The sequence below is a fragment of the Lotus japonicus genome, chromosome 5 (genome assembly GCF_012489685.1).
Source record: "Lotus japonicus ecotype B-129 chromosome 5, LjGifu_v1.2".
In the NCBI taxonomy this organism is placed as follows: domain Eukaryota; kingdom Viridiplantae; phylum Streptophyta; class Magnoliopsida; order Fabales; family Fabaceae; genus Lotus; species Lotus japonicus.
In genome coordinates, this window is record NC_080045.1 from 18,105,970 (window position 1) to 18,120,853 (window position 14,884).

Here is a 14,884-nt window from a genome sequence, read left to right on the forward strand (position 1 = left end):
GAATTTATTATATGTATTTTGTTTCTCATTAATGATATCAGGGCACTAAATAAATAAATATTAGTATATCATATAAAAGTATAATATTAAATTTTAATGTATTTTACTATTTTTTTAACGGTTAAATACTCTTTATGAAGTTGAATAGAATTTAAAGTAATTTGTAAATGTAATTCATTATGATAATAAATTATTAAATGATCCATGGTGTGAAAATTATAAATGAACACTAAATTTGAACTAGATTCATTTTTATGTTACATATGTTATTTATTACACCAATATAACGGTATTAATTATATGCCGTTGGGTTACTTTCAAAAGGATTTGAAATTTTAACTTAACGTTTTGAAACTTTATTGGGTCAAACATGGTTCCTATAGTAAAGTTTGAACTCAGTCTTACTATTTGAGAAACTACATGGTTTTAGTCCCTGTCGGAGGTGGTCATCCAGTGTTCTTTGCCACATGATTTAATTGATCCTACGTATGGCTTCACTGATCCTATTAGGGTTATGTGAATTAGTGAGTGAGTAGAAAAGATCATCAGATCACCACCCCGATAGAGACCAAAATCAGGTAGTTTCTCAAATTATAGGGCCTGAGTTCAAACTTTGCTTATGAGATGAACCATTTTCAAACTTAATTGTAACATCCTGACTTTCGTGTAGTCACAATAGTAACCTGTCCTAAAACTAAGTGCAGAAAATGCAAGTATTTTTTTTTTTTAAAACAAGACTTGTCCAAACAAGGACTTAACTCAAAAGCTTATGAGATAACCCGATATACCATATATATATATATATAGCACCTGCTGTAACCATAAGTGCCACAAGTATCTGCAAGTGACAGAAGTACGCCCGAAGGCACTATGTACACGTCCAGTGCTCAAAGTGAAAGAGTTATAAATACATTCCTCCAAAGTGCGGGAGAGTCAGCCCAAAACGGCCTCCTCCAGACCTCCTAACGTCCGACTACTCCCTAAATGTAGTCAGATCAGCCATAACCCGCATGTTAGCCACTCTATTTTCTACTAGAGTATTCTTATGTGGAAACCTGATCTTTCGATCATTATGGTTCCACAGAGGTTCGGTGTCCTGCCGCATAACCTCAAAATGAATGAATGATGCAATATGGTTAGTCAAACATCGTATCGTCCTCCCAACGCAAAGTTTCTAGCTAAGAATATTGTCTCTAAAATACCCTAAGGTAATTGCCGAATCATCGACCTCAAACTTAAACAACAAAAAGAGTGCAAACACCCTTGATGACTACTCGAGTCATCTGACCCATCCTTCAGATGGTCGAAACTGCTCTGCGAGTAAAAGAGTACAGCGTTCTTAGAAGCTTATTAGTTTCCCAGACTTATCCCTCAGGTAGCCTAACAATAAACTGCCAATTGGGCAAAAACGTGCCAAAGCACACAGGATTTCCCCAAAACTAGGATCACCGACACTTCTCATTTTCCCAAAACTCATTTCCAAGCCCTAAGCATTCTTCAATGGATTATCATTATTTTAAAGTGTTATAATCTTGTTTAGTGTATTATGAATTTCATTTGTAAAACAATTTCTATTCATTTTCGTCTCAAACTCTATAAGTCCAAAGATCCCATCAAACCCATGTAATTCCCTAAGAAGGTCTCGATCCCCTAAAACAACAAAGGTTCGGACCTCGGTCCGAACTGTCAATCATTATCTCAAAAGCCTCGTCACTAGTATGGCATAACTTCAAGTTTCCCCACACTCTGGCGTTCCATGTATATATATATATATAATTGCACAATTCAGTTAGTACAATCTAACAAAGCATATTCACAGATATTAATACATCCTACGATTAGCCACTTAACACATATATAGCATGTGATTCAGTCAACATCAATAATAGCAACAATCAAGGCATCAACAACATATGTTGGTCGAAGCCCCAGAAAACGGAGACACAAGCCTCAAAGTTTAACAATGGTCGTAGCCTCATAAAACATTTTCCAATTCAGCTCAATGAACATCGTCACAATCAAATAATCAAGTCGAAGTTATCGACGCCTAAATCATTAGCTAGCAAGTAAGTTTTCCTCACCTCCAAGTTGTCCAGCTTCACAATGCTGGGTTCCTTCACTCGCTTCCTTGCTCGCTCCCAAGGTTCCCAAAATCAAACCTTTGAGCAAACATAACATCATTCAGTCAAAACAAGTCAATACAATCTAAACAGTATTAACTAACGTTAGACGAAACTTCAAAAGCTTCAGAGTACGACAATCTAGCACGAAAGGAAGAGTTTTCGCGAAAAAGAATCCCCCTTCCCTCACTACAGTGCTCTCGGCCACTCCCCCCATTTTAGCGTTTCAGCGCTTTTTCTTCGATCTAATTTAATTCCTAGGTAATCTTAGGTCATAACTAGGGTAAAACAATGCTCAGAAAATTTATCGGATTTGAAATGCAAATCCTAGGTAATCTTCGGCCATTGTTAAACCTTTGCTTTCTGGGGCTTAGGTCATTGTTCATTGCTTAATGATTTACTTGATGAGTTAACAATTGAATTGACTTATACTTATTGAAAATATGAATAACATGTGGTTACTCTGGCTCGGAAAAATTATCGGATTTGAAATGCAAATCCTAGGTAATCTTCGGCCATTGTTAAACCTTTGCTTTCTGGGGCTTAGATCATTGTTCATTGCTTAATGATTTACTTGATGAGTTAGCATGCATAATTGAATTGACTTATACTTGTTGATAATATGAATAACATGTGGTTACTCTGGCTTGATTATTGGAATTGAAATTGTTGATTGAGTGACTACTGAGGTTGATGGGATGTTTTGAGACGCTAAAGTGGCGATGATGTGGGTTTGTCCCACGGGATTGTCCCGTCTTTCGAGACGTTATAAAGTGGCAATGAGGTGGTTTTGTCCCACGTGATTGTCCCGTCTTTTGAGACGCTAAAGTGACGATGAGGTGGGTTTGTCCCACGTAATTGTCCCGTCTTTCTAGACGTTATAAAGTGGCGATGAGGTGAGTTTGTCCCACGTGATTATACCTTCTTTTTAGACGCTAAAGTGGCGATCAGGTGGGTTTGTCCCACGGGATTGTCCTGTCTTTTCGAGACGTTATGAAGTGGCGATGAGCTAGGGTTGTCCCACGCGATTGTCCCGTCTTTTGAGACGCCAAAGTGGAAATGAGGTGGTTTTGTCTCACGTGATTGTCCCGTCTTGCGAGACGTTATTAATTGATCCATATTGTTGGTTTTATTGTTATCTGATTTAATTTAATATTGTTGAGGTTATTGTCATCTGATCTGATTCTATGTTGTTAAGTTGTTGATATATGAGTTAATCCATGTTGTTAAGTTGTTGATATCTGAGTTAAATCCATATCGTTGATTTTGCTGATATATGATTTTATTTCATGTTGTTGGATATATGTTGTCATCTATCTTGAATTAAGTTGCTAGCTTATGTGTCATGTTATGCACTTAAATTTGAATAGCATGTTTTTCTCTTTTATGTGAGGTAGTTGTATGGAGTTAACCCTTTCTGTTTGCTACTGGTTGTTTGAGCGCTTAACGTTATTACGCGATGGAGAATCTTTGATGGAGTTAACCTTTGTATGAGTCGAGAGGAGAACTTGAAGAGTAGTGGAAGACTCGAAGAGTATAGTCGGGTTTAAGGATAGAGTCTTGCGTTAGAGAGCTTATCGTTATTGGTTTAAGCTTGCATAATGATTTTGGGAATTTATAATTGAGGTTTCGGGTAGGTTCTGGTGCTTTACTTTCCTGCGGTTCCCCGATGTGGAGATCGTAGGGAGTATGCCGGATTTATGGTGTCATTGCATAATAGATTCTTTGTTGAATCTGTTTCTATTTGTTAGGTTTTGTAGGTTGTGTGCTTTCATCTTTACCCTCGGGTACTTGCCTTGTCTAAGGCTCGATGTAAATTTAATTACAGTTGGGTTTAGGCATGACATGTTTTGGAAACACTTTGAAGAGAAAAAAATATACTCGTGTTTATGAATCCTTTTTGAAAACATTGCATATTTATTTTAGCAGGTTACTTTGGTGACCCCTGATAGTTGGGGCGTTACATTGTGGTATCAGAGCTTTGGTTGAAAAACCAGAGCTTGTTAGGGAATAGGTCTTCTGTGCTAGGTAGTTTGAACTCTGTAATTGATCGGCTAGGTGTTAATCGATTGATAGAGTGTTACTTTATAGATTATATAAATAATTGTTTATTTTGTCTACTAGATGTTTCTTGTTTGCTGTTGCTACCTTTAACACTAACCCCTTAACTTTTGACTTGGTTGTTACTGCTTCCACCAAAATCTTAACTATAATTGTTGTTTTCCTGTTTTGTTATACGGTATCCTAGGTAGAGACTTTATGTTGTTGATAGGGAAAGGGGTATGCATTAGACACCAAACAATGGATAAACTTATAATGTATTGTATAAATTTATACTATCTTATCTAGTACGACGTACCAAACGAGTCCTAAGAGTAATCTAAGAAAGTTAATAAAAATATCTTCATGCCCGTTAGAGTTTTTTGCCATGTTATTTTTTAGTCTTCGGTTATGTTTGACATGCATAACTTATAAGTTAGCTGAAAGATTAAAGCTTATACATTAGCTAAAAGTTGGTAAGCTAGCTAAAAAACTATATGATTAAAAAATGTGTTTGGGAAAACTAGTTGTTGAACAAGCTGAAATGTAAAATGACACAAAATGACAAATTAGTATAATTTTATTTACAATTAGCATTTTTTAAAAAAGCAAAAACTGTATTAATATAAATAAGAGGAGATAGACACGATATACACCCTCCTCAAAGAGGAACCACCAAAGGAAGCCTAAAAATTCCACACCCGAAAAGGAAAGAACCCGCCAAAAGGCCCATCGAAGCCTATAAAACAGCCCACCAAATAGACCACTACACATATAATATTCAAATATTAAATTATTTATCATCTCAAAAAAATAATATTAATTTTTAATTTAATTTATTTATTATTTCTATAAATTTAAACAGAAATAAAACAAATAACTTTGTGTTTTAGTTTAATAAAATAAGCTTATGCTTGTCTAAATTAACAAAATATTTTTTAAAGTTTTATACTAACAATCAGATAATAATTATTTCAAAACAAAAATAATTAGAGATTAGTGTTTTTATAAATATAAAAAGGGGTCATCGTAGGATAGCTCAAGTGGTAGGAGCTGGGGGACATATGGGTTGGGTAGGGGAGTTCCAGGGATCGATTCCTGACGGGTGCAATTTATCTTTCCGATGTAGCAAAAATATATATATATATATAAAAAGTGTAATGATAGAATTTAATTTTGTTAAAAAAAATATAGAATTTTATCAAAATGATAAGAATAAAAATGAGAATAGATATAATAAGTTTTACATATAATTAATGATTTCTAAATTCTAATTCACACGACATAGTCTCACTACAATACTATAATCATTTTAAATTATATAAGTATATATAATTTACAATCCTAGACTGATCCGTGAAATACTATATAAGAGATAAAGATCATAGATACTTAAATTTCATGCTTCATGCGTATAAATTTCATGATCCTTGTCTATAATTTATAAGTCTTTCCATGCCTTTGCCTCATTCTCTAAAGTACTTACTCCTAGTCGGATTCTCCCCGGGATGGATGTAGTAGCAGCTACCAGGATTCTGAGCAAGATCCAGTGTTTTTGCACAAGTAGAAGGTCTAACCATGGAAAAAACCAAAGATGAACTCTAATCAATTGGAGTAACAGAATGTAAAAGCTAATTAAATCAAAGACAGAACTAAAGTGTATGATTCATTATTCTGAATGGATTTCACTAGCTACATCTTTATACTAAAAGAGGGAAAATAAGTGTCTAAGAGACCGTTTAACTAACTATTGCTTCCTACTTGCTCGCTTGTTCTTATACCTCTACTTCCAATTTCAGTATCTTTCTCTTAGTTCACCTGCTCGAGTAATATTTCATTTTAATAGAAATAGACTTCTTATGGGATTTGATTGGGGAAGTGACCAAGACTACCCGGGAAGGGGAGAGAGGGGGGCGGCGTAACTCTGGTGAGAGGAGGTGGCGAGATGATGATCTTCACGGTGCTTCGCTGTTCGTCGTGCCCGGGAGGGGTCCCTGCGATGCCACACTGACGCTCAAGTTAGAACGTGGGTTAAGGGACTGAGAAATGTGATAGATTAATGTGTACCTTATGTTCTCTAGGTCTTGGCTTTTATAGAGTTTAGGATTACGCGGTTTAATGACGTTATGAGTTTCTAGAACATCCTCGGGCTTTGTGCCTTTGTCTTGGTTACTGGTCCATAATTACTCGGTCTGTCAGTCGGGGTTGATCGTCTCCATAATTGGTCGAGTGAGGAGATAGCGCGATCGACCTGAGGGTGATCGGCTGGAGCGTCTCCCAATACAGTAGTCCTCTAGCTCTGGTCCAGAAGTGTTGTGGAGCTTGAGCTACGAGAGTGGGCCGATCGTCCTCGAGGGACGATCGATTTTGGAGGCTCCCATAACAGTACTCCCCTAGCTCTAGTCCACAAGGGTTATGGAGCTCGAGCTACGAGAGTGGGCCGATCCTCCTCGAGGGACGGTCGGTTTTGGAGGCTCCCGTAACTAGATTCCCAATACGTCATAATTTATTCCAAAATAATCAAATTTATATATATATATTTAATCCTAGAATTATTGAAGCAATTTAACAGAAGTATAGAGGAAAATAGGTTAGGTCAGGTTATACTTTACTTAAATAGGTATGGCAGATTCTAGAAATCTAAGGCCTAAGTCTGGCTTGTTACCTATTAAAGGCTTTTATTTTGGATTAGCCTTGCATTTTTATAATCATTGTCTGGCCTACCAGCTTTATAAATGTTTATTTCTTTTATAGGTTTTAGAGTAGGCCGAGGTCTATTCTTAAACTAAGTAATATTTATGTATATGAAAAATATTAATATTAAAATTAATAAATAATAAAATATTAATTATCAATATATTTTTTTGATAAGCCATTATCAATAAATAATATACGCCAAAATTGTTTTAAATTTTATGAAAGATGTGATAAGGTATTTACTATTAAACATAATGTATGAGTCTATTATTTAAAAAATGATTTTAATATATTTTTGATCTATTATATATTAGTAAAGATGACCTAAGAAAATATATGCTAAAATCACTTATGTTACTGGGTAAAATGAGGAAGCTAAGCTCTGGTAGGGTTTCTTCTGCTCCATCGTCAAAGGCGACTTCTAGGGCCTTCTCAGGACGAAGTGGCGCTTAAGAGATTGTTGTCAGCGATGGTGACAAAGAGGAGCAAGATGGTGGCTCAGATGGGGAGTGTTGGGACAGTGGTCGTTCTAAACGGCTGCTACAGACTATTTATCGACAACATTTCGGTTGCTATGGGATGCCATCAAGTGGGGGACCTTTTTTTGAAGCATGGGAAGGTGAAAAATGTGTTCATCCAGCGAGAGCGAAAGTCTGGGCGAAGGTTCCATTTTGGGTTTGTTCGTTATGTGATGAAGGAGGATTCCCTCTCAGCGATGAAGCGTCTTGACGGGTTTAGGATTGGTGGCGCTTTCTTGTTTGTTGCTCCGGCTAAGCTCGCTTGCGCAAACATGAAGGGCCTAGACCGGCGCTCTGCATTTCTCAAGTTCCTGCGAAGGCGTCTGGTTCTCAGTTCCGGCAAATAAAGGCGGTAGACTCATCCATGCCTTCTAGATCTCAGCGTGAAGTTGTGTTAGGCAAGCCAAAGGGATGCAGCTCGGTTTCAGTCATTGCTATGGAGGTTTACATGATTGTGGATAGGGGACGGAGTGTGATTTGGGGCCAAGAATCTCGGTCAGCCTGTTGTTCCCATAATTGGACGTTGAGGATCAATGTGCTTAAAACGAAGAGGATGGGTGAATTCTTTTCTCCAGTTTCAGCCTCTGTAGAGCGTGTAGAATTCGAAGGGACAAGGGTGCATCTTAGTGGGATGAGAGAGAAGAATATGCTACCATTTATGCCTCATTGGAATTTTGGAAATAATTTATTATCCTTTAAAGTTGTGCCTATTTTGGTGGATGGTGTTAATGGCTTTGCTATTTTTAAGGAGTCTACTTATGAAATGGTAGGATCTCTTCCTTTTATACAGTTGCGGCTTAGCTTTTATATGCATTTGTGGATTTCAAGTTGGAGTTTGAATGTTGTCATGGTCATTCAATGTGATAATGTGGGTTCGCTTGGTTCCTTTGGCCCTGGCTTTGTCTCTTGAAATTTTGGTTTTCCAGCTTTGGAGGGTACCGCAAATTGTCTTCCTTCATTTCTTTCCATCTCTAGTAGACAGTTCGTCCTCTCACAACAGTGCCTCTCCTGATCTTCTTATGTAGGATTGCTCTCCAAGTTGTAAGGTGGGGTCTTGCTCAGCTTCCGTTGATCATGAGCGAGAGGGAGCACTTGCATTGTCGTAGTTCTCTTTTGTTTGGGAGGTGAGGATGTCAGTTTTGGTGACCCTACTCTTGAGTTTTCTCCGCTGAGGCCTCGACCTCGGGGGCAGCCAAGGAAGAAGCGTGACTCGGAGGGGGGTCCTCGTAGGCCTAGAGGTCGTCCAAAGAAGGTTGTTTGTGAGGATGTCGTGTGCAGTCCGCGTGGTGGTCCTCCTTCTCCTTTTGGCCCATACTTCACGCGCGCTAGATAGCCTTATTTTATCGGAAAACAAAAAGGTTTGGAATTCCTCTACAACGAGGAAGAGGCCATTCGTGGTCTGGCGATGCGGACTCATTGTACTTAGAGATAATGGGCTTGCGGGCTCGTAGCGAGCTTGGGTTAGCCAGTTGTTTTTTTTGGCAGTTAGGTCCTTGAGTTTGGTTTTTGGCTGTCTTGGCTTGTGGGGTCTCTGGTTTTTTTCTCGTGGTTTCGTTTGTTATTTGGTTTTTGTCAGACTCCCTTGTGGGGTTGTAATTTGCTTTACTTTTTAATAAATTATTTCACTCTCTTAAATAATGACTTAAGAAAAATAATTATGACTAAAACTTAATAAATTTAAATTTACTAAATACTCTCTCCGTTCTTTTTTAAGTTTCGTTTTAGCATAAAGCTCTCCAGCCAAGATAGTGGATTGTTAGAGTTTTTTCCCCATTCTACCCTCTCACATCTCAATCATAAAGTCATAAAGCTCTTCAACTAAGATAGTTGATTGTTAGTATTTTTTCCACTCTCTCAATTCATTAAATCATTTATCACTCTCTCCCAGTCATAAAATCATAAAGCTCTTCTTAATTATTGAGAAAGGAGAATTTTATGGAAAATGTGAAGTAGAGTTATTGAAAAAGTAAGGGTATAATTGATAAATTGTAGCCTTAAAACATCAAAATGACAATTAAATAGGAACAAAAAAATTCTTCTAAAAGAACACTTAAAAGGAATTGAGGGAGTAATATATTATGCTACTAAAGTAATAATTAATTATCATGATAATATTTAAAATTATTTTTTCCAGCTAAAGTATAAAAAATGTGTTATTATAATGTATTTGATAAAATTTTTTACTTGATTTAAAATATTTTAAATTCAGTTAATGATTTTTACTTGATTTAAAATATTTTAAGTTCACTGATAATGATTTTTTTTTGAAAAATTAAATATATTATTGATGAAATAAGGCTCAAAGAGCTGGATTACAAACAGGTTTAATATGCATTAGCCTCCTAACAGTCCAATGGCCTACAATGCTAAAACAGTCCTTTGCATGACAGTACAAAGGACTCCCTAAAATTTCATGTCTAGCCATTCATGCCCGCAGCTATGACAGTATCAACCCATACTTATCTAGGTACAAAACCGATAACTGTTTTTCATTGTTTTCTTGCTGTGTTCAACTTCAAGTACCTTCTTGAAATATATTCAAGATTCTATTAACCAACCCTTCCAGAGCATAAGATTGACTATCCTCTACCAAAACCAAAGTGGTTCTTGACGATCACGCCCTGTATTTGCTAGAAAGTCAGCATATGTATTACTCTCCCTGTAAATGTGCCTAATCTCGACACAATTCAATTCGTTCATCAGGAAGTCAATGTGATTAAATTCATTAATCAGTCGCGAAGGTCTTCTCTCAGTGCCACGAACCTAGCTTACCGCGGTAGTCGAATCACTTTCAATTATTATGTTTATCAATAAGAACTGGTGGCAGAAGAGGAGGGAGTTCAAAATTTATTTTACCTCTGCTTCGTAGTCCCAACCAAACCCTATATTTAAAGCAAAGAATCCCAGGACCTTGCTGCTTGAATTCCTGATGATCCCACCTATACCATTTTGTCGTGGATTGCCTTTGGATGCACCATCGACATTAACTTTCAGTAATCCAATATCCGGTGGAAACCACATTGAATTTTTGACCACAGGAGGAGAAGTAGGGAACTTAATTATTCCTAAGCCCCTTATAATTTGCTGTGTGTCATATGGACACTGTGGCCATGCAGATTTTACCCACCAAGCAACTCGAGTGAGAGCCATGTCCTATACCTCCACCAAGTCTGTCATTGTGCCTCTGAAAATTGTTGAGTTCCTGGTCACCCCACAATGACCACACCAACGAGAAAGGAAGAAGGGGCCAAATTTTACTGTACATATGTTTAAAGTGATATTTAGTAAACAAACATCTTCCAAACTCGATTGGAAAAAGTTTAAGAATTTTGCGAATTAAGGGTTCTTTTGGGAAAACGTCTTGCCAGAGCGTTGTGTGCAAAATAAGGTTTTCTCGACAACCGTGGGCCAAAGAGTTGGTTCAGTAATTCGAGATGCAAAGAACAATTGAAGGTGCATAAAAGTAAATTTCATTAAGTAAAAACAAAGTACACAATTCGAAAAGCTGCAATTACATTAAACAAGCAGAGAAAATCGACAGGAAATCCAAAGAGAATGACAACAAATTCGAAAGCGTTTAAGTGCAGGAATTGTAAATGACTGGTTCTGCAACATACTCCTCCATGATCACGTTAGGCTCGTTGAGTCTCTTTGATGCGGACATGTGAGCTTTTTAGTGAGTTTGAGAGTTGAGTTGGGAACCCCTTTTTTTTGAATGAGTGCTCTTCTATTTATAGTGCTCCATGGTCTCACACGTTCTTGACGGGTTCTTCCTCTTGATGGATGAGTTAGTGGGTCTGGTTTCCCCACGATCTGATGCTTGCTCCGGAGGTTCCATGCGTAGTGGGGAGAGGGGGTGTGCTTCAACCGCTTGTCTGCCACGTGGGGCTTCTGCAAGTGACCAAACGCTCCTCAAACCGTTTCCGTTATGGCCCGATCGTGGGTTACGAGCACGTGCCCAATTGACCCATTTTCACAGAACCGCTTCCAACGTATCTCTTGTCGAGTTCTGCCAGCAACATAACTTAGCGTTTCTCCTGATTTCCCTGGCTTCATTCTTCAACAAGCCCATGTGATTTTGGGCCAATAGATGTCCCCCAAAAATGTTGGTCTTCGACTACCATATCTTGGAGAAACCAAGCATTTTTTGAGTTCGAAATTGTGGCTAATCTTTTCTGGAAAATTAACCATCTTGCAATCCTAACCGTTCGTTTTCAGGTCCAATCAGCAGTCATAACGTCTGACTTTCTTACTGCTGGGTGTAGGCTTTTCACTAGTATCATCATCACCCTTTTTAGCCTACAAGCTAGGAGGCAGCGGTTATAATAATAAAATAACCGTTGGAATTTTAAATTTTATACAATATGGCGTAATGCAGCTTCACATCCATTTCTTCCTTACGTTTATAAATACGCCATTGATGCTTTTACAAGCTCTACGCTCTCCGAATCTTCACAGACTTTCTTGAGATCTTTCTGTAATTTCCTTTCCTCCGGTGACCTTTCAATCGCTTCTCATGGCCTCTGACCCCACCAAGGTTGTTCCGTTGGCTTATGAACTCAAAATTCCTGAAGCTAAGCGTGTACCCATTCCAGATCCTCCAAATGCTGAGGAGAAAATAGCCATCTGGAAATCCCAGGTACTCATTCCTTTTACTGTTAATGGTACTTTGCGCGCCAATTTAGGTCCTTTGAAAAAGGAAAAAAAGGGTGCACCTGATAGTCTTCCTGAGGGACATGCCACCTTTCACCCTAGTATTCGAGGGGAGGAGCTTCTTTTAGCTTTTCGATCTTCTTATCGGATGCCCTTCCTGAGTGACCCTAAACGAGCTTTTCGATCTGCCCCTCTCAACCCTTCTGCCAATGACGGTGCTTACCTTAAATGGCTTAATAGAGTAGAAGCCTGTAAAGCTCAGCACTGGAAGGAGGTCGGAATTTTCGATTTAATCCAATTGTCGAGGTCACCGATTTCGTATAACCCGGCCATGCTTCTGAGTTCCTTCTACTTTTGGGAGAGGTCTACTAATTGCTTTCACACCCCTTTTGGCATGATTACCCCGACTCTTCTCGATGTTGCTGCTATTGCTGGCCTTTGGCCCATGGGCGATGATTATCATTCTACTGCTGCCCCAACTGCGCCAATCGCAATCTCGACAGAGAATGTGGCCTTCGGTCGATTTGTTAAACATCATTATGTCGAGGAGGGTGAGGTGTCTGATGCTGAGCATGTCGCCTTTCTTTTGTACTGGCTTTCTACTTACGTTTTCTGCACTAAATCCTTGAGGATCCCTGCCAAATTACTTCCTTTAGCTAACTTGCTTCACGAAGGTCGAAAGCTTGCGTTGGCTAGGCTAGTTCTTGGAAATTTGTACCAAATGATTAATGAAGCAATGGCTGATATTCGAAACCCTAAAATCATCTCTTTGAATGTTGTTGGCCCTCTCTGGTTGCTTCAACTCTGGTTGAATGCGGTGTTTGAATCTTTTCTCCCAGCCAAGAAGACTTTTCCTGTAATCTCTAATACCAGGATTGATGCTCATCGGCTTGAAACCTTGACCCCTCCTTATGATGCTTCCGACTTCGAAGCCGATTTTAAGAAGTACTTTAGCATGTTTCTCGAGCTAAAGCACTACCGGTCTAGCTTTGCCCCTTACAGCAAACCGACCTATGGCCCTCGATGGCTTAGGTATTCATACCCTAACCTTCCTGACCCCGGAGCTCTCTCCCAGCATCAACTTGAACTATGGCAAACCATCCTATCTCCCCGAGTTTTAACGATAGGTTTTGCCAGTAACGATCACACCCTGTGTGGCTATAATCCTCAGCTCGTTTCTCGACAGTTTGGACTAAGTCAGGATATGGCCAACACTTTGTTTGACAGCACCCTCGTCCTTTATCTTGGCGTCGTCACCAAGACCAGCGTCTTCAACAAAACCGTTCACTATTACAACAAGAAGCTTCTCGACCTTAGTCCTTTCCCTTTCGTTCCTTCTTATTACGTTACCAAGTCCTTTAAAACCTGGTGGTCCGGGTATTGGACTGAAATTTCGATGCACCTTGTGGATTGTGTTCAGTGCATGACTAATGCTTTTCTTTTGCAGAACCAGATTCCCAAGAAGACCAAAGGTATGCATCTGGTTGAAATCAACGCTTTTCAGAAATTCTTTGGTGTAGTGTATTTTCCAGAACCTCGACTTTCGGAAACTGTTGCCAAAACTGCTCAGGTCCTTAGGCAAAAGTCGGAATCTAAAGCCAAGAAATCTCGATTGGTCATAACTTCTCATGAGGATGGTCTTTCTTTTGTCACTCCAAAAACTGGCTTTACGTTCCCATCGTTGCCTACCTGCAAGTGTGCCTTGGCCTTTCCTTTGGTCCTTCCCAAGTGGGTTGACCATGTAAGTATAAAGAACATTTGTAATGAGGCGTTGCCTCCTCGGAAGCGAGTGACCTGGACTAAATACTACATTTGGAATTATCCTTTATATATGCCGGTCGAAATCTTCAACCACATATCGCTAAACGCGCGTATTGGTCAAAGTAACCATTTCGACTTGGCTTCTTTGCATTGTTGGTTATCTGACATTTCCATTTAAACTTTTGCAGCTGAACCCATCCCTCGATCAACTCCTCAGACTTCTTATCAAGTGCCTCCGGTTACTATTGAAGTCGACGATGATGATGATGATGACGATGTTAGTTTGGCTGACAAGCTTAACTTAACCAAGGTACCTTCTGGCTGAGCAAGAGTGTTTTCTTTCTATTTTGCTTATTCGTGTGTTGTGCTACGCCTTTCCTTGCCCCAGGGTCGAAAACGAGGGGCCACCCCTACTACTTCTGCCAGTAAGAAACGAGCCAAAGGTGTTAGGGGCTCCACTGTTAGTAAGCCCTATCCATCCAAATCCACAAGCCAACCTCAGGTGGGGGGAGGTGGTGATGGTTCAGCCGTTGACAAAGTTTGCATATTCTTGATTATGTTGACGATTTTTGATCAAGCTGACGCTATCAAGTTTTACTCATGCCTTGTTCCCTTTCCTAGGTCGAGATGCAAGAGCATTCTGCTTCTAGCCCTCCACCTCACGAAGAGCTGCTCGTTTCTGCAAACGTCGAAGCCTCTAGCAAGCATGGCGAGAAGACGCCAATCGAGAAGGCTCCTAAGAAGAAGAAGTCCAGAACCAAGTCTGGCAGAGGGTCGGGTAGCAAGTCCTCACAGCATTCTAAGAGTTCAGCAGATTCTAGTCCCCTCAAACAATTTGCTCGTAAGGTAACCTTTGGTTGGTCATAGTCTGTCATATTTTACTTTCTCTTTATGTCTCCTTAAGGATTCTCACTCTCCTTCTTCAGAGGGTCGGTATGTCCAAAATGGTTGTGCCTCGAGCCACATGGTTACCTCCTAGTCTTCCACCAGTCGTTCTGTCTAGTCCTTTGCGCAGTTTGGAGTCCTCGAGTTTGAGTTTAGTCTCTAGCGAGTTGGACCCTGTGTGGGACAAGTTGACGTTCTATTTTAATTCAA

The 14,884-nt window shown here is 39.2% G+C and overlaps 1 protein-coding gene across 1 annotated transcript; it reads left to right on the forward strand.

Annotated features, from left to right (window-relative positions):
* Positions 1-12,359: 12,359 nt before the first annotated feature.
* Positions 12,360-14,656, forward strand: LOC130719219 (uncharacterized). The gene is made up of 4 exons (XM_057569851.1): positions 12,360-13,500; positions 13,978-14,099; positions 14,178-14,327; positions 14,411-14,656. The coding sequence occupies exons 1-4, from the start codon at positions 12,360-12,362 to the stop codon at positions 14,654-14,656; spliced, it is 1,659 nt and encodes a 552-aa protein (XP_057425834.1).
* Positions 14,657-14,884: the final 228 nt, after the last annotated feature.

Bases quoted from the DNA above. Each gene is read 5' to 3' on its own strand.
- LOC130719219 (XM_057569851.1), top strand. From the start codon at position 12,360: ATGCTTCTGAGTTCCTTCTACTTTTGGGAGAGGTCTACTAATTGCTTT. The intron at 13,501-13,977 runs GTATGCATCTGG...AAACTTTTGCAG, and splicing joins GATTCCCAAGAAGACCAAAG to CTGAACCCATCCCTCGATCA. The intron at 14,328-14,410 runs GTTTGCATATTC...TCCCTTTCCTAG, and splicing joins ATGGTTCAGCCGTTGACAAA to GTCGAGATGCAAGAGCATTC.